This window comes from Falco biarmicus, chromosome 2, assembly GCF_023638135.1.
Source record: "Falco biarmicus isolate bFalBia1 chromosome 2, bFalBia1.pri, whole genome shotgun sequence".
Taxonomy (NCBI): domain Eukaryota; kingdom Metazoa; phylum Chordata; class Aves; order Falconiformes; family Falconidae; genus Falco; species Falco biarmicus.
The window spans coordinates 73,041,505-73,059,242 of NC_079289.1; the positions used below are offsets into that span (position 1 = coordinate 73,041,505).

The 17,738-nt window shown below is 40.3% G+C and overlaps 1 protein-coding gene across 5 annotated transcripts in view; it reads left to right on the forward strand.

The window, feature by feature from the left end:
• The window catches only part of JADE3 (jade family PHD finger 3), a 68,479-nt gene that overhangs the window by 34,881 nt on the left and 15,860 nt on the right, over positions 1-17,738 (forward strand). For all 5 annotated transcript variants that reach the window (XM_056328046.1, XM_056328050.1, XM_056328051.1 and 2 more), the window contains 3 exons: positions 11,280-11,437; positions 13,359-13,549; positions 15,815-16,026. In XM_056328046.1, the coding sequence (XP_056184021.1) occupies positions 11,280-11,437; positions 13,359-13,549; positions 15,815-16,026 (561 nt within the window). The remainder of the gene's footprint in view (positions 1-11,279; positions 11,438-13,358; positions 13,550-15,814; positions 16,027-17,738) is intronic.

A 17,738-nucleotide genomic window follows, 5' to 3' on the forward strand; every position in this document is an offset into this window, starting at 1 on the left:
CAGTAACATGTAGATCTTTCTTCCCCTGAAATTTAGTCTCATTTTGAAATTGAAAAGCTGGGATGGCCTTACCATATGAGCGTGTGCCACAGAAAGAAGTGGTTCGTGTGTATGTGTCTGGGAAAGATACTTCCTTTCTGCATTAGGATAAACCAGTGGGACACTTAAGTGGGCAGAGTATGTATAAATAGTGCTTACTCATCTTCTGCCGGTTTGTCACTCTTGGCTTCTTACCTTCAGTAAAGCTTTTTTACTTTGCCATCCCCTAGGATGTTAGGACCTCTCCACCTATCGCCACTGTCACTGGTTCTGTATTTCACCAATTGAGATAATGGGCATTTATGCACAATCTAGTGATCAAATCCATCCTATCAGCTATTCCACTGGTAGCCCTATTTGGGGAGGATTTGTTGGCTGCCTTCTCCAGATCTGATGTTTTCTTTCTTAAGGGCTGAAGTTAAATAATAACTGCAAATGGGAGAAATGTATCTTGTGGCTAATTCCGCTTGCTTGCTATCACATTCCCTCTGAATGAGTCCTTTAGCGTGTAGTATGGCTGTTGATGCCCGAGGTTACTGAAAGGCTGACAAAACTGACTTTGCATTTCTAGAATTTAAAGCTGTGAGTAATGTCCCAGAAGCAATTTTGTGTACTATACCAGCAGTTTTTTACCTGCTTAGATACTACTGTGAGAGATTGCATAAACTATATAGATTGTGCTCATATAGCAAAAGCTGTTTGGCAAACATACTTCATGCTTCTTTTCTAAATGCTGCTAACTAGATGAGTTTGGTTTGGTAAGAACAAGGTAAATGTTACAGAACGTGTTCTTTCTTTGGAAGCTTAATTTTTATCACAAGTTAATTGAAGAAAACTCACTGATGCATTTCTAAAAGAGAATTTTGCCATGAGTGTTTCAATAAAAGCAAAATTGGCCAGAACTAGCTACACAGTGTTTTATTTACAGCCACCAAAAAGGTTAAGAAAAGCCTACTATGCTTTTTACCTTTAAAATGTTCGTCTGAGGATTACGGTTCTATAAGAATTTCAATCTTAAAACAGCTTGCAGCTACTAAGGTCTTGTAATTGTTGCTCAAGTTTGCCTATGCATTAGCTTTGTTACTAGCCTATCTGGGAAAATGGGAACTGAAACACATATGCTGTCAGTCTTGTTGCTGTTTTAAATACACTTCAGTGCTAGTGTCTTACCAATCCATTCTTTTTCTTTCTGCCCACCATCCAGCTTTCTTGTATCTCTTCCTCTTACGGATTGTCATATTACTCTTTGCTTTGCATTTGCTGTCTTTATGTGCATGTTTACATTATTAACAATAATTATGAAGATGTGGTCCATGTATATAGCATGCAAGTGTTCTGTTTGGTAATTTCTAGGAATTAAAATGAGCAGTATTTTCAGTTCTTCTTCTTGAGATCTTCTTTGCTGCTTTCTACCTGTTCCAAGACAAAATCTTGAGCCCTTTAATACTTGGAAATATAAAACTTTGAGGAACAAAATCCGGAATATACACTTGGAATTAACACTGTGTTTCATAGCATCATCCTTACAGTAATACTGGCATCTTTTTGTCATCCTTCCTTTAAGATCACCCTCCTAGAAAGAAAGAAAAAGGAAGGGGTAGGGAAGAAAGAAAGAAATCTCAGACCTTAGAATACGTCCTCTTCTGCAGGAGTGTACCAAGTATAATATTTAAAACAACTGACAAAAAAATAAAGTCCCCTGGGAAAAAGTGTTGTGGTTTAACCCCAGCTGGCAACCAAGCACCACGCAGCCACTTGCTCACTCCCTCCCACCCAGAGGGGTGGGGAAGAGAATCGGAAAGGAATGTAAAACTTAATGGTTGAGATAAGAACAATTTAATAATTTAAACAGAATAAAAAGGTAAGAACAACAACAATAATAATAATTATAACAATTATAATGGAAAGGTGGGGAAAAGGATAAAATCCAAAGGAAAAGGGAGAAAGGAAAACAAGTGGTGCACAGCACAACTGCTCACCACCCGCTGACCGATGCCCAGCCAGTCCCAGAGCAACAACCCCCCTGCCCCAGCTAACCTGCCAGGTTTATACACCAAGCATGACGTCCCATGGTGTGGGTATCTCTTTGGCTGGTTCAGGTCAGCTGTCCTGGCTGTGTCCCCTCCCAGTCTCTTGTGCCCCTCCAGCCCTCTGGCTGGCAGAGTCTGAGAAACCGAAAAGTCCTTGATTTAGTATAAACATTACCCAGCAACAACTAAAACCATCAGTGTGTTATCAACATTGTTCTTGCATCAAAGCCAAAACCCAGCACTGTGCTAGCTACTAAGAAGAAAGTTAACTCCATCCCAGCTGAAACCAGGACAGAAGGGGAATGGAAGGAAAGGTGGCAGTAATGCTTACTACTGCTTGTATGTAAGGCTCTTGGCTGTCCCTCCGGTTTTTCCTTTCCTTCTGCTAGAAGCAAGCACTCCTTCTCACCCTTGGAAAGCATATGCCAGAGAGTGTATTACATGAAATGCTGTTGTCAGCAGAGCATTGAAATTGATTATTTATGCACCAAGTGGTGACAAGAGTGTAAAGCGAAGACTGAAAAGAGACCCCACTGCACACGCTTCCAAAAATCGTGTTGTAATTCCACAAGGTTTTTGTAGTAATAGTTGTCTAATATCTGTTAGATAGAAATTTAAAATTTCAGGCTGACAGCATCCCTTTAGCAAGGACTCTTTAACAAGTCGGCATTGCTCTCCTTTCATTCACCTCTGCTTGCCAGGCAGCAGGCTGTTTCTTGAGTTAGTGATGCAGAAAATCTAAAAGGTCAAAGCTATAAATAGCTGTTTGAGAATATTTTTGCTCGTGGTCTTTATACATTAATTTTTCTTTTATGCCCCTAAGCCCAGCTTTCTCAATTAAATTGCACATGAATACATAGGCTTTTTTCCACTTCCTCAATCATCTCCAGCCAACCCAAGTACCTGGGTTCTCTTTCCAAATAAAAGCTGGGTCTTGGTACTGTGACCAACGAGCAAGTTAGCGTATCTGTCAGTTGCTTCACAGGACTTGTCTGTATGGGTCTTGGTCCTCTGTGGCCACCCATAAAAAATGATGAGTGGCTACAGTTGGACTGCTCTGCCTTGAATTGTTTCCCAGGTGCTTCAGAATTGAGGTGGGTGTGGGGATGGCCTCAGTGGAGTAAGGTCATCTGGTGTTACTGCAGGGCAAAGGGGTGCAGTGTTAGAGGGCAAATGTCAAAGCCTGTTCTCAGAGCCTGATTTATTTACCCCTGGGGTTTACATCAATGCAGAAGGGGTATTACTGGGTTGGATCTGGGCTCTGCTTATCTGTTGTGCTTTAACCCTAGCTAGTAATCGAGTACCACGCAGTCGCTTGCTGACTCCCCCCTCACCCCAGATGAATGGGGAGGAGAGCTGGAAAGGAAGGTAAAACTCGAGGGTTGAAATAGGAACAGTTTAATAATTGAAATAGAATAAAAATGAAAGAACAGCAATAACAATGATGACAATAACAGTTATAATGAAAAGAGGAAGGGAAAGAATAAAATCCAGAGGGAAAGGAGGAAAGAAACACGTGGTGCACAGTGCAACTGCTCACCACCTGCCGACTGGTGCCCAGCCAGTCCCTGAGCAATGATCTGCCCGCCCTGGCCAACCCCCCAGGTATACATACCAGGCATGGCATCCCATGGTATGGAACACCTCTTTGGCTAGTTCGGGTCAGCTGCCCTGGCTGTGTCCCCTCCCAGTTCCCTGTGCCCCTCCAGCCTTCACTAACAAGCCTGAGGAACTGAAAAGTCTCACATCAAAGCCAAAACACATCTCTGTGCTAGCTCCTAAGAAGATAATAAACTCCATCCCAGCTGAAACCAGGACATTATCCCATTATCCTTCTCGGGGAAGAAGGTGAGAAGGCAAGCCTGTAACAGTACATTTGCAGAGTGTGATGTTTCTCTACATAATTTCAAAAGCAAGACTGTGGCTCTTGGTGCTCCCTTTCTGGATTACGATCTTATCACAAACTACTGAAACGGTGACTTAAAAAATTCTGCTATTAGGTTAGCTTTAGCATTGACTTCAAATAAGTCAATTGTGTTAAGGTTTCAGGCACACCAGTAGTATAAATCATGAGTTTTTCAGACCTGTATGATTTTGTTGGCCACATGCCATTTGTGGTGTTGCCCCTTACGGATTTAAACGTAGACAGGAGGGGCTCGCAGGCCTAAGCAGTAGGCTGTGTGGGAGTAGCAGGGTGGGAGGCATTTGGATGTCTGGCTTAGCATGAAGCCTGTACTTCGCAGTTTCCTGTCTCCATGGAAGCTGCAGCAGAAAATGATGGCAGAGAGTTGGAATTGTTTTCGCAGGGAAAACTTATTAGCTTGGACCATCCTGAATGACTGACCATTTCTTTTCTTTTAGGCTAGTGGAGTCACAAAAAAGCCTGAGAGATCTTTTGTGATGCTCAAGCATGTACATGTTTTGTGGGGTTTTTTTAATCTTCTGTCCCTCTTGAAACTGTAAAGGAATTAAGTTAGCATTTTCCTTTTTTATAACGCTTCCCATATAAGATGGCAGTATTCTACTTCTCTTTGCAAGTAGGTGTTTGAATCTCGTAGCAATAGTAGTTTTTAATCCCTCATTGCTGATAGCGACAGCTGTGTTATCATGTGAAGTGTAGCTTGTCTTCTACAAGTAAATGGTCTGCTTTCATTACTTGAGTATGTGAAACTTTTTTTAGGCATTTAACTGCCACATAAATCATAGGTCTTGATCCTGAGGAGCACCCTGCAAGGCTAGATTCCTGGCAGAAAATGGATTCTTGTGCAGTTTGAAAGTAGTTGGGTTTATTCTGTGAAGGAATGGGCAATGTGGTTAAATCATACTGCTTCGCATGTACCGTGTGTAATAGAATAGGAGACCATTACCTTTATGCACATGCTTACCTTAAAAAAAAATTCTGAATTAACTTGGACATCTGTACAGGCTTCTCAAGACCTATGGCAAATGTGCCTTATGCATTTCAATGAGCTGCTTTTTAGCCTGCTTCAGTTAGTTGATTAAAAGAACAAAATTTTACAATACTTTTATGTAAGTTAGAGGTACAACCTTGCTGGTTATTTTTATGATCTTTTTTTGCTTTGAGATACCATCTCAGGCTATTTGAACTCTTTAGCAAGCGGTGACCCAAATGCGTAAGGGCATGGAAGAGCTTGCTTGTGAAAAGGCTGGGGTGAAAAGGCTGAGCTATTTTCCATTTGGAAGTAAATGAGCAGGTGTAACAGTAAAGTATGAGTGGTCTGGAAGGAAGAGCTTGCTTGTGAAAAGGCTGGGGTGAAAAGGCTGAGCTATTTTCCATTTGGAAGTAAATGAGCAGGTGTAACAGTAAAGTATGAGTGGTCTGGAAACGGCAGAGCTAGAACTTCAGTCCAGCCTGTCTTTGTGATGGAAGAAATGGGCAGAAAAGGTAGAAGCAGGGGCTGGTGAGTGAGGCCAAAAGTTAGGAAATCTGTAGCAATTAAAAGGATATCCTTTCCGTGCATCATGTAATTAGACTGAGGAGCTCATCTGCTACAGGAAGTTGTTGAGACTGAGTATTAAACAAGATTAAAAAAGGAATTGGACAGATGATAACGAGTACAGATTTTTCTAAATATCTGTATAAATTAATACCATTTTAAAAATTGATTGTTAGGATTAATCCCCAAATCCGAAGCTTATATCTGATTAGCAACCAGAAGGAAACTTGATGTGTTCTTGCACATTCTTCTGGCTCATGAGATGCTGTCTGAGATGTGATGTTAGGTGGGGTTGATTTAGTATCTGATTTCCTGGCTGTTCCTATACATCCTTGTAAAGGAGGCTAAGAAAATTCACGGTTATTTAAAAGAAAAGTACAGTATTTCATTCACTTGCGTCCTGGATAATTCATAAAAGCAGTTTTAGGGAGTAGAGGTTCCAACATTAGTATTCACTGCAGTACATGTCCAAATTGTGTGGATGCTTGAGAACTACAGATTTAATGCTACACTTGATTACTGTCTGTCCCAGCTTTTTTAACATCTTAAGTTTTTCAATCCAGTCAGTATACATGCCTGGAACTGTAGCTTCATTTCTGTTTTAAAATTATGTTGCTTTTTATTTACTTTCCTAGCACAAAAACCCCAGCCAAACAGAAAACTGCCCTGTTTTGAGTCTCCAGAGTGCTCTAAAATAAAGTACCTTGATTCAGAAACCTCATGCCCATATTGCAACGTATTAACGAGAAAAATTCAACCTTTCTGTGATGAGCCCACCATATTTTGTCCTTGGAGCTTCATCCTCCATAAATGGGCAGTCTTTTGCACATACTGTAGAACATCTATATAAAGGTATTTGTATAGATATAATTAATCTATGCTTAGATACTATGTGGCTATATTATACTTGTAGTTGGTCATATTATAATTTGACTTTTGTTTGATTATTTACAAGGTGATTTTAGGTGTAAACTGCTGCTTCTGAAGTATTAGATTTTGGTGAGGGTGTTCTTCGTGAGAGCTACAATAGCAGAGTAAGCTTTAAGCTTTATGGGTGCTTGTGGGAATAAAAGTTACTAGATCCTTTCAAAGGTGAATAAAAAAGAGACTACTGGACCCCAAACACGATGAAAAACCCTGGTGTAATTTACTTTACACTTTACAGAAAGTGCCCACTGTGGTTTGAACATTTGGCACCTGGAATTTCAAAGCTGGCCTTCAAGGTGGGTTGCGAAGGAGACCAAAAATCCAGGAAAATACTAGCTGTTTTAGCTTTCTCTGGTTGGAGAGGGTATTGGCCCTCATTCCACATGGTTTTCTGTAAAAGATTTCTGAGAGTATACTCTTGTGGGAGTACAGGACAGGACGTAGTAATTTCTTCCTGTGTTTTTAAAAATCATGGTGCTCTGTTTCTAACACAGTGGGTCTTCTGGGGGGGCCCTAAGCAGTGGGCACCTAGCATGAGCAGTGTGTGTTGCTGACTCACTTGGGGCTCTGCTGGGAGCAGGGGAAGCCTTAGGACTGAAGCGATTACATACAATCCAGCAGAAATCCTGCTTTGATTTTAACAACACAGCAGTTAACCCATAATTTACTTCAACCTTTGAGGTGTGGTTCCCGGTGGTGGCCTAGGTGCCTGTGACAAGTGGCTTACCTTTGTTTTGGGGGTTTGTAAGCAAATGGTCAAAGTACTGGAAAGCTCAGAGTGTGTCACAGGAAGAAATACTGGTTTTCTTTCCATTTTAAGAGGTAGCACAATCTATTTGTTTTCCCTCACACATGCATTTGGGCAAGATAGGGTGAATGAGCAATAGCATCGGTCAGCTTCAGTAGTATCTTGCAGAGGGGTATTGGAAAAGGTATTTGACTCTTCTAAATGTGGTAGGTTTGCAGTGGTCTTGAACAAAAGGTGGCTGCAGTCTGTGCAGATCTGATGTTTGACTTGTTCAATGAAGATAGGGTTTGTAGAAGGCTGTTGTATAGTCAAGACCCATTCTCTGTCTTCAGTGTTAATACTTCAGTGTAATTCTCTGTAGCATTACTTGTATCATCCCTGGTATCTTTAGTGTATAAAAATATTCCACACAAAATCGTGTTCTTTGTTTCACAGGCTTGATTTATTCACAGAGTAAGCACAGGAGAGTCCTTTGAGAAAGATTATGTAATGGATTTTCATAGAGTGCTTCCAGAAGGAATTTGGGTTGAAGTCACAGACAGCTTTTGATGAAGCATTTACAAACAGGTTCTAAGAAGTTAATTTTTCTTTACATACTCTTCTAACATAATTTCCAAATAAGACTCGTAAGTCTGAAAAACAAATAAAATGTATGAACCATATCTCTCCTTCCACAGCTCTGTGATATTGTTGTTGCTTGGTGCATTAGTGCCATGGGGGAGCAGAGCATCCTTATTTCTGGAGAATTTTTGTAGAATTTAGCTTTTGAAGGCTTTAGAGTTGTGGTGCATCTCTGTAGGAGGTGACTAGGACGTTCTTATTGCCTTAGCAAAACAAGGCAGACTTCTACTGCAGAGCAAAAAGCTAATCTTGACCAAAGAACAAGGTCTCTTCTAGATTTAAGCCCCAGCTCTAAAGCGTAAAATAATTATTAGTCTCTCAACAAAGTGATGATGACTATTATTACTACATAAGCAAACACATTTTTCATTGACGTCATTAGCTGAAAGTACTGCACCGTTTTCAGCTGAAACTAAAAATTCCTGGTAGCAAAATCAAATGACAAGTTCAGACCAAGCAGTCTTGCATGGTAAGCAGGGCTAAAACTCATCTCTTCTTTCATGCTTTCAATTGCTGCTTTTTCTTTTTTCTTTTTTTTTTTTTTTTTTTTTAAATCCCACTGTCACAAAGTAACTTTAGCAAGTACTTACAGTGCTGGGGAATTTCCCATTTTTGTGTGTGCGACCTGGCTCCGCTAGCTGTGGTCAATTGTAGCTCAGCTGTGCAAGGCCCTTCTCTATCATGGTAAAGACATGCAGAGCTAGCTGAGTCTGCTCTTGAGGAATGATGTGTCCAAATGAGAATGCTTTATTAGCCTAGACATGGCATGGGTCTTCTCAAGATGTGTGATACTACAGATTATATTAAAATAAAATTGAAGGGTTATGTTTTATGTATGGTAAGAAATAGAACTGCTTTTGGGTAACCGAAGGATGACCACTGCACTTTGTGGGGTAACTGGAAGTGAAGTTGGTCCTTGCCAAGAGGAGAGTATGTGCTGTGGAGCGGACTAGCTGTTGCCAGTTGGATAGTTAGTAAAGGAGCTGCACTGGTTTTGAAACAAGTGTTCAAAAAGAAACAACCATGAGGAAAAGCTGGGTATCTAAATCCTGAAGGTGTGTGTCTGCTCTTCATTGAGTTGGCTTAGTTCATAGCCTTGAGGCTGACTGCTGAGGTAAAATTGACTTGATTTGTCAGAAAACTCTCTTTGGGACCCCTGGGTGTTTTGGTTTACTTCCACAACAAAGGAAATACAGAGTGCGTGTTCTCATACACTGTCCTCTGAGAGTATTTTACTGTTGGAAGACCCTGCTTGGCCAGACATGAAGAAATAAAGAATGATGAGGACTAGAGATTATTCCAATGATTCCAAGCATCTGCAGGAAATAAATACTCACTTGCACTATTATCACAGGTATGAATAGGCAGTTCTTAGGAACTGGTCTCTTGGTCAAGTTTTGGGGTTCCTTCAGATTTCAGCAGTTACCTTTATATTGGTTAAATCTCTGACCTTCGGTGGTAGCTCTACTGTAAATTTTAGAAAACTTAATATTGTGGCATGGTGATGATGTGGTCAGTACTGTACAGCAGTCAGAAAAACAACAAAAATCCAGGGGATTTGTGCTCTAAAAATAGCAATGATACAGTTCACATACATAATGGATGATCAGAAGATGACTTTGCTGCTAAGCAATGTAGTTATAATACTGATGCCTTTAATAGCATTTTTGATCTAATGCTTAAAAAATAGTGGGTTTGATATGAGGCACTCTACTTCTATATTCCGTCAGTGGCTTAAAAGGTAGTTTGTAAAACACTTAGATAAATTTTAAGGAATATCTTTTCTGATAATTAAACCAGTCATTGCACTACTTATTTATTGGATTGTTTTTTCCTTCTGGAGTCCTTTTGGAATTGTCCCATGTTAGTGTTTCTCATAATCCTGGTTCTGTATCTGTAACACAGAAAATGAAAATACCTTTTAAGTGGCACAAATAATTTTACTTTTTTTGTGTGTTCACATACTGCTTGGGAAAAAGTGGATGCTTGCAGTCTTAATGCTTTCACTGTTGTCATTCAGATGTTAATCAGGCTGGTTAGGTACCTGCGGAGTTTTACACAGAAGACAACAGTGAACAGTCTGGTCTGACCCAGAGCAGATAACACAGCAGCAGCAAGAGAGCCTTGAGTCTGGGTGTTGAGTTCCCTCAGTCAGCTTGCTCTCCTGGCAGCCCATGTGAGATGTGGTTGTAGGACATAATGAAGTAACACCGATGTTCCAGGTCACCCGCAGCCTATTTCAATACCTGTTTTTAGCATAGAGCCTTTTTTAATAATGTTTACTTGATGTTTTCCAAGAACAGCTGAGAATTTTTGCAGTAAGCATAACCGGTCTGGTGCTGTCAAATTGAAAAGGGTACATGAAGATATTTGGCTCTGAGATATTTTATCACTCTTCTGGCTATAAAACTGAAATAGTAAGAAGAGAGTTCAACCTGCCACAGCTTTATTACAGGGATATTTTCCGTTTCATTTTATTGCCCTTTGAGGATTTGATTTCTCGTTATGATAATACAGTTAATTAGTTGTGATGTCTCCCTAACACTAAGCCATAGTCACTCTTTTGCTTTTATGAATGTTAAACTGGTGCATTGTAGCAGCGGAGGAAAAAAAAATTACAAAAGATGCAGATGCCTTTTATTTAAATTGCTTGCATCTGTATTTGACAGACATTGACATTAAGTAAGCTTTGACATGACTGATAATTGTGTTTGTATGCTTGTAAAAACAAAATCCTCTTGAGCCAAGAGTTGAATGTTATGGCTGGAGGACTGTCAGTCGTGAGTTTGCTTTGTTTCATGATGGCGCGTTTCATTGCGTAGGTTTGCTAAAGGATGCTGAGGCTGGATTGTGCCTGCATCGCTGGGGTTCAGGCACAGAGCCACACAGGTCTTGTGTTTCAGCAAAGGCAGCTGTTCATCTTTGATCCCAGAGATCCTGACCAGTAAAACTTCAAGTGGTTTTAATAAACGAAGAAGTGCCTATACATCAATTTCGCCATGGCAACTGTTCGTAGCCCATGATGAATATGACAGTTTAAAGTAGCTAAATTGAGCGAAAGAAAAGGATATGCTACCTTGTGTCTAAGTTGGGGTAAAAGCCTACAGAGTGACAAGTAAAATAAGTCATTTGAAAGTGATAGGGTGAGGAGTCTTAAATCAGACCCAGGCCTCCTTTCCTCTCTCCCTGGTCACCTGTAACGGCCTTCTTCCTTCTGATTAGCGTTCGGGCAACAGTGTGCTTTTGAATTAGCACAAACTTGTCATACCGCACCTGATAACACTGAGAGTTAATAATGTAGGTAATCTCAAGTTTACTAGTTTATATGATGATACTCTTTTTAAAAAATTATCAAGGTATATGCATTGTTTCAGTGTGAATTAAGAAAAACACCTACTGCTTCCTTTGACACAACACTCTTTCTCAAGCCACTCTTTTCCCTGGTGTTTCTTGCAGGTGTTCCGCAAGGATCTCATTAGTGCCATGAAACTACCAGATTCTCACCATGTCAACCCTGATGAATATTATATCTTTGCGGACACGTGGAAACAAGAATGGGAGAAAGGGGTTCAGGTTCCAGCCAGCCCAGAAACTATTCCACAGCCTTCTCTCAGGTAATGGCGATCAGAAACAGGTCACATGCAAGAAACATCAATTTGGAGAAGGTGGTCTCTCAAAGTAGGTTGTCTGAATGCAGTCACCTTTCCTGTGTTATTACGGATAAATCTCCAATGCAGCAGCCTTCAGGCATGTTCTTAAACCAAACAAGTACCAATTTTTAAAACATTTCTGTGAATATTTTTTATGTGAAGAAAATCAACTCTATGCCAGCTGAAACCAGGACACACTTCAGTCCAGATCTGGTTCTATCTGTACACTGTTAGTGTATCTACATTGCAAGTTTTGAAAAGGAGATCTCTTCCTGAGTCACATGGTGCTATGAGTTAAAAACTTTTCTCATTTGAATATGGTGAGTTTAATAAATTAAAAATAAACACAAATCTTACACATGTTACTTGAAAGGCTTCCCTGTGAAGCATGATGATACAGAGCAGTAGGCATGCAGTATTTAATGATACCTGATGAAGTTACTCACTTGTTCATATAGTTTAATTTTGGTTATTGTTGCTAAAGCTTTAACCCTTTCTGCCTTCTCTCACCACAGCTGCTTAACTTTATAGAAGTTCAGTGATCTCTGTTTCAGGAAATAGATAAATAATCTTTTGTTCTCTCACACTGTGCTTAGACTAGGAAAACGCAACACTGTAGTCCTGCAGCTCTTCCTGGTGGAAACAGAGTATGTTTCAATGTAGAAATGTTATTGCCAGCATGGTCTTTGAGACAAAGACAAATGAATTGTCCAGTGAAAGTGCTGATGCCAGCATAATTTAATTTCCACTGGGGCTATTGTCAGTACCAAGTTATTAAAAATAAATATATTGCATCTCATACCAGCAGTATTACATTAGAGGAAAAAATTGCTATAGATTTGGCTGGACTGGAGAAAAGAAAAGCTCACAAGGGAACAAGAGGGGAAAATGAGCAAGGTGAAGGGGAAAGAAGAACGGCAGAAGAACATTGTTTGTGCTAATACTGATAACCCACATTGTCCAATAAGAATTACGTGGGATACTGCTTGACTGCTGCCTGCTCATTCCTTACTTCTCTTGCCTTGTTTCCCTCAGCTTTTCTTTTATCCTTGTCCTGTGGAGGGTTTAGCTCCAGAAAGCATGCAGAGCTGCTCACACATGGCACCATTCCATTCAGTATCTCCCCGTCTTCCTTTCACATGCAGGGCCTCATGTATTGAATTCAGAAAAAGATTGACTTTATCTAGCTAAGGCCAGTCTTTCCTTTCCCATAGTCTAGTTCACTACTCAAACACTGAGGTTTATCTCTTAAAATAATTGGAAGATTGAGAACACCAGTATTTTTCTCCCTTGCTTTCTGGTTGATTTTTAGCTGTTTTTTCCCCTTTACATTTTTGCTTGGCATCAGAATAGTTCTTACATAACAAAAATATTCATTTTTAGCATGGATAAAGCGTCATTTACAAAATATGGGTAGCTTGTTTATCCCAAATGAGGAGCAAGCATTTCTTCACACACATGGACATGCTGCAGTAGAATAAACTAAGCTTTCATGAAAAAGCTGGTATTTTCAAGAAATCAGTTGGCAAGATTTCCTTCTATCATTTAAGAAGAATATAGAACAAAGATTGTAGGGGCTTTTGTGCATAGTACTTTCTGTGAGTTTCAAAAACATTTGCATCATCACACTAGTAGCATTTGTGAAATTGAAAATCATATGCACAGGCTTACATTTTAAAAAGGATTCTGTATACGTAGCAAACCTTAGCACATTTTGTGTGAAGAAATGACATTTACAGAATCCTGTCTCCCTAGCCTGGCTACACTTGCTGGCGAGTTTAAGATCTGTGAAACGCTGATTTCTTCACACTTACAGCAAATATTTCATGTCTTGCGAGGATGAGTCTTAAAAAGCTGTAACTCTCTACTTCTTTTTTTACTTTAGGGTTGTAGCAGAAAAGGTGAAAGAAGTACTGTATACGCGACCCAGGAAATACATCCACTGTTCCAGCCAAGAGCCTACAGAACCGGGTTACATCAACATTTTGGAACTGGCAGAATCTGTGTGTCGCTATGACTTGGATGACATGGACATCTTTTGGCTTCAAGAGCTAAATGAAGAGCTTACAGAAATGGGTAATTTCACAACATGTTCTAATTTTAAAAGCAGCAGTTAATTTCTGCTGTTTGAGTTATAGTCTGGTCTGTGAGATATCTTAAAAATTGCTGAATGAGAATTGAATGGAAATGCTAAGAAAAACAGGAGGTAAAAATGCTTAAAATAATTACTTGCTCAATCTGTTAATGTTTTGTGTTTTACCTGTTGTGCCTAAGAAGTTCTGCACATCCAAAACCATGTGCAACTTTTGCAGAGTGAGGCAGGAGAGAAAAAGCCCACACCAGGTGGAATTAATTTTAGGACTTCCAAAGTTAAAAATTTTATGTAGGAAAAGCAGATGTTTCCATTTCTTAAACTCGAACATACTGTTGCTACAAATTTGGAGTTCTGAGGAGCTTGCATGCTGGGTTCTTAACAAAGTAATTAAGTTTCACACATGTTAGCTTGTTTAAAATCAGCTAAATAAACTTTCTTTTTTCCATGCAAGTTGTGGATACAGAGGGCCATAAGGGGGAGTGAGCTATGGAAAATAATCTTGGAATTATCACTGGAATAACTGAGTTGTGGTGGAATAGCCTGGGTGGCTGGCATTCTTCCATGGATGATTGCAGGTCCTTTAGGAAGGACAGGTGGGCAAGAGAGGGAGATATCTGGCATCACCTGGATTTGCTGTTGACAAACAAGGAAAAATCTGTAGGGCTGTGATAATAGGAAGTAGTAGTGACTGAGATCCTGAGGGTAGCGAGGAAAGGAAGTAGCCTTCTGGTCGTGGGCTTTGGGAGAGCAGGTTTCTACTTATTTGGGTAATTGGTAGGTGGGATCTGGCAGGCAGCTTCAAAGAATGGAACTGCTATTAAGAGAGCTAGCAGGATTTCAAGAACAGTCTCCTCCAAGCACAAGAAAGATCCATGCAGACATCCAGGAGACCAAGTAGATGCGTCAGGAAACTGGTTTGGTGAAGGAGAGCTCACAACTGAGCTCCAGTGCTAAAGGATGTATGTAAGAGGCAGAAGCAAGGACAAGCTTCCCAGGCATGCAGAGATGCTGTTAGCTTTTCTGTGGGGCAGATTTCCATTCATGGAGATTTTCAAGATCTGACTAGACATACTTGAGCAACAGTCTTGCCTTGGAGATTCACTGTTGGCTTTGCTTGGAGCCAGGGACTGGGCTGGAGCCCCTCTGAAGGTCCTCTTCACACCTGGATGATCCTGTAACTTTGTTCATTCAGGGAGTGAGAAAATATCTGGGCATGGGAGAGAACAGTTTAATAGCAGAAGGCACTTTGTATCAGCAGTCATTTATCTTTTCCATCTCCCTGTTTATGGTTTGCAACAAGGAATCAAAATTGATAGCCATGTTCTTGTGCATAGTCAAGCAGTTAAAATGTTAATCTCTGACATTAATGTTACATGAATATCCTTTGGAGGCCTTTGAAGGTCTGAGTAAATAGTAAACTATGGGCAGCAGCATGGTTTTTGACTGAGGATTTTGAAAGGATGCAGTTTGGAGGTTTCTTGTAGCTGTGAACATTGTAGGGTTTCTTTTGTAGCATATGTCTTGAGGCTGCAAGCTGAGGACCAGTGTCACAGCAAATCCTTTTTAAGTGGTTCTGCTTCCACTAAGTTTGATTAGTTGTAAGTGTATATACATGGCATGTGTAGTGTTCAAGTGAACAGATAGTATGGATTGTCAACAGTATATTTATTTACTAATTTATTTTTAAAGGCCCACAACAAAACAAAAGAAGCATTTTTCATAACTGTCATGCTGATCAGTCAAGTAGTGTACTGGGTAGTACTGGGTGGTGGTAACTTCTGTTATCTTTATAAGATCTAAAGTGTTTTGGTAAGTTTTATTTCCTGGGGAGTTAGTCTTCAGAAGAACATTGTATGTGATTTTGGATGTCATTATTGTTTCTTAAAGTCAGGGAGATGGAGGAATGATTATATGAGAGCTGCTAGTAGTTACAGCAACTGCTGTCTGTTTTAGGCTGTAGTGTTCTCTTGAACAGGCAGTCTAGTGTTCTACGTACAACTTAAACTTCTATTCTAGTTCTAGTTGTATTTATAGAATAATGCTACAACTAGCCAGTGAGTGAAAAAGGTTTTCTTTTTTTGGTTGTTTTTTTTTATTATTATTATTATTTTTTCCATGTGTGATGGGAGAGAAGACGCTGTGTCTGCTGCTTTAGTTGCTAGAAGTTGTCTTCTCTTCTTGCATCTCAGACTCTGTCAGAGACACCTGACTGTCCTCTAATTCCCCTTCCCTATTCTGTGTCACAGGATGCGGGCCCCTGGATGAAAACACAATGGAAAAAACAATTGAAGTGCTGGAACGGCACTGTCATGAGAACATGAATCACGCTATTGAGACTGAAGAAGGATTGGGTATTGAATATGATGAAGACGTCATCTGCGATGTGTGCCGGTCCCCTGACAGTGAAGATGGGAATGACATGGTGTTTTGTGACAAATGTAATATTTGTGTCCATCAGGTTAGTGCCTGCACAAATGTTGACACTGTCCTGTGGTCTTAGTTTACCTTGGCAAGTGTGGCTTTGAACTGGTATTAAATGTTAATAGGAGGGCTTTGTGATTTTCTGGGTAGGAAGGGTGATGTAATACTAAATTGAATTTCTGTACCCTGACAGCTACAGTAGAGTAAGTGGCGTAGCATGGTAAATATGTGGACATCTGCAGTCTAATAGGAACACAAAATGTGTTCTTGGGACTTGCAAGTACTTCCTCTGTGACTGTAAACAATTTTCCCCCTATTATTAAACCTGCTTTTGTAGATGAACAGGGCAGGAAATGATGGCTTGCCTATTTGTGAAGAATTTAAAGATCATTTGTTTCAGAGCTGGGGTTTTTCCTCTGTGACTTACTAGTTAATTGGCCAGACACGAGCTGTCCAAATTTAGCCGTCTGAAACAACATGTAGGCACTTTAACAGACTGATCTTTTTTAGCAGGCATAAGCACCTGCAGTAATGGTGTTCTCAGTCTGAATGTTGCTCATGTTTATGAGTTTCACATGTAGCCAAGACTTTACACTGACTGAGCTCAACATAGTCAGGCAGAGGTATCCTTATAATCAAAAAAGGGATATGAATCCTGTGGTTTCTGTGCATTCTGTTCTGGAAGGAGTTTTTGCTATAAATTGAGAAGAGACTAAGAAGGTGGTTTTTTTTAAATGTATTTTTGTAACGACTGCAAGTAATACTTGGAAAACATCTGGCTGAAAAAGGACCTGTCATCTCCCTGCTCACGGTGGGCTGGCTTCTAGCCCGGCCGTTTTCCTGATCTGATTCACCATGTGAAGCAGCCGCGTGAGCTGGAGTGCCACAGTAACGCAGCCAGTGACAGGAATACGGCTGGCAGCTGGGCTGTCTGCTTCAGCCCCTGCTTGTGCCTCTTCAAAGGTAATGATACATTTGCAGTTGGAGGCTTGTGGTTGCCTCCTGACAGCTGAGGCTGAGCTGGTGGCCTGCTGCCTCCTTGCTCCTGACCTTCCCCGTGCTGGATCTGCCCAAAATGAACTGGGGACCGTATCTGGGCTAGAGCTAATCCTAACAACAACAACCAATCAATTTGATTTTTAATCTGGCTCGGCTCTGGTTCACCAAGTAGCTTCAAGTCTGTTTGTCATCACACGGTTTGGAGATTGGGGGAAAAATGAGTGTGAGAAATTTCCTCCTTCACCGTGTCCTCTTGTGCAAGCTCAAACATGTGAAATTATTGGGTTTAGTAGTCTAGGCCTCCTCCACTTACTAGTTGGATTAAATTAGAAAATAGTTTCAGTCCATTTCCAAGCCCCTAAGTGTGATTTTAGGTGTAATGTCACTTCTGCTTTAGTAATAGACAGAATGCTTGTGGCTATGTGCCACATAGGAGGAAAAAAATCACTTGTAAAATTTAGATTACAGCTCCCCCTGTTGGGTTTTACAACAGTTGTCATATCAAAATTGCATTTAGGTTAGTCAGCCTTGCAGAGTTTAATTCAGGAAAGTCCCCTACTCTACAAGCCTGACATAAATGTGCAATGTTTTATGTTACCACTTCATATTAAATACTGAGATCTTACAAACAGAAGGCTGGGAAGGCAAGTGTGTGGATTTTATACTAGATTTGAATCTGGAAGAGTGGTTACATCTAATGATCGTGTTCTGTTGAGTCTTTCAATGTTATTGATCCCAGAGACAGTGTTA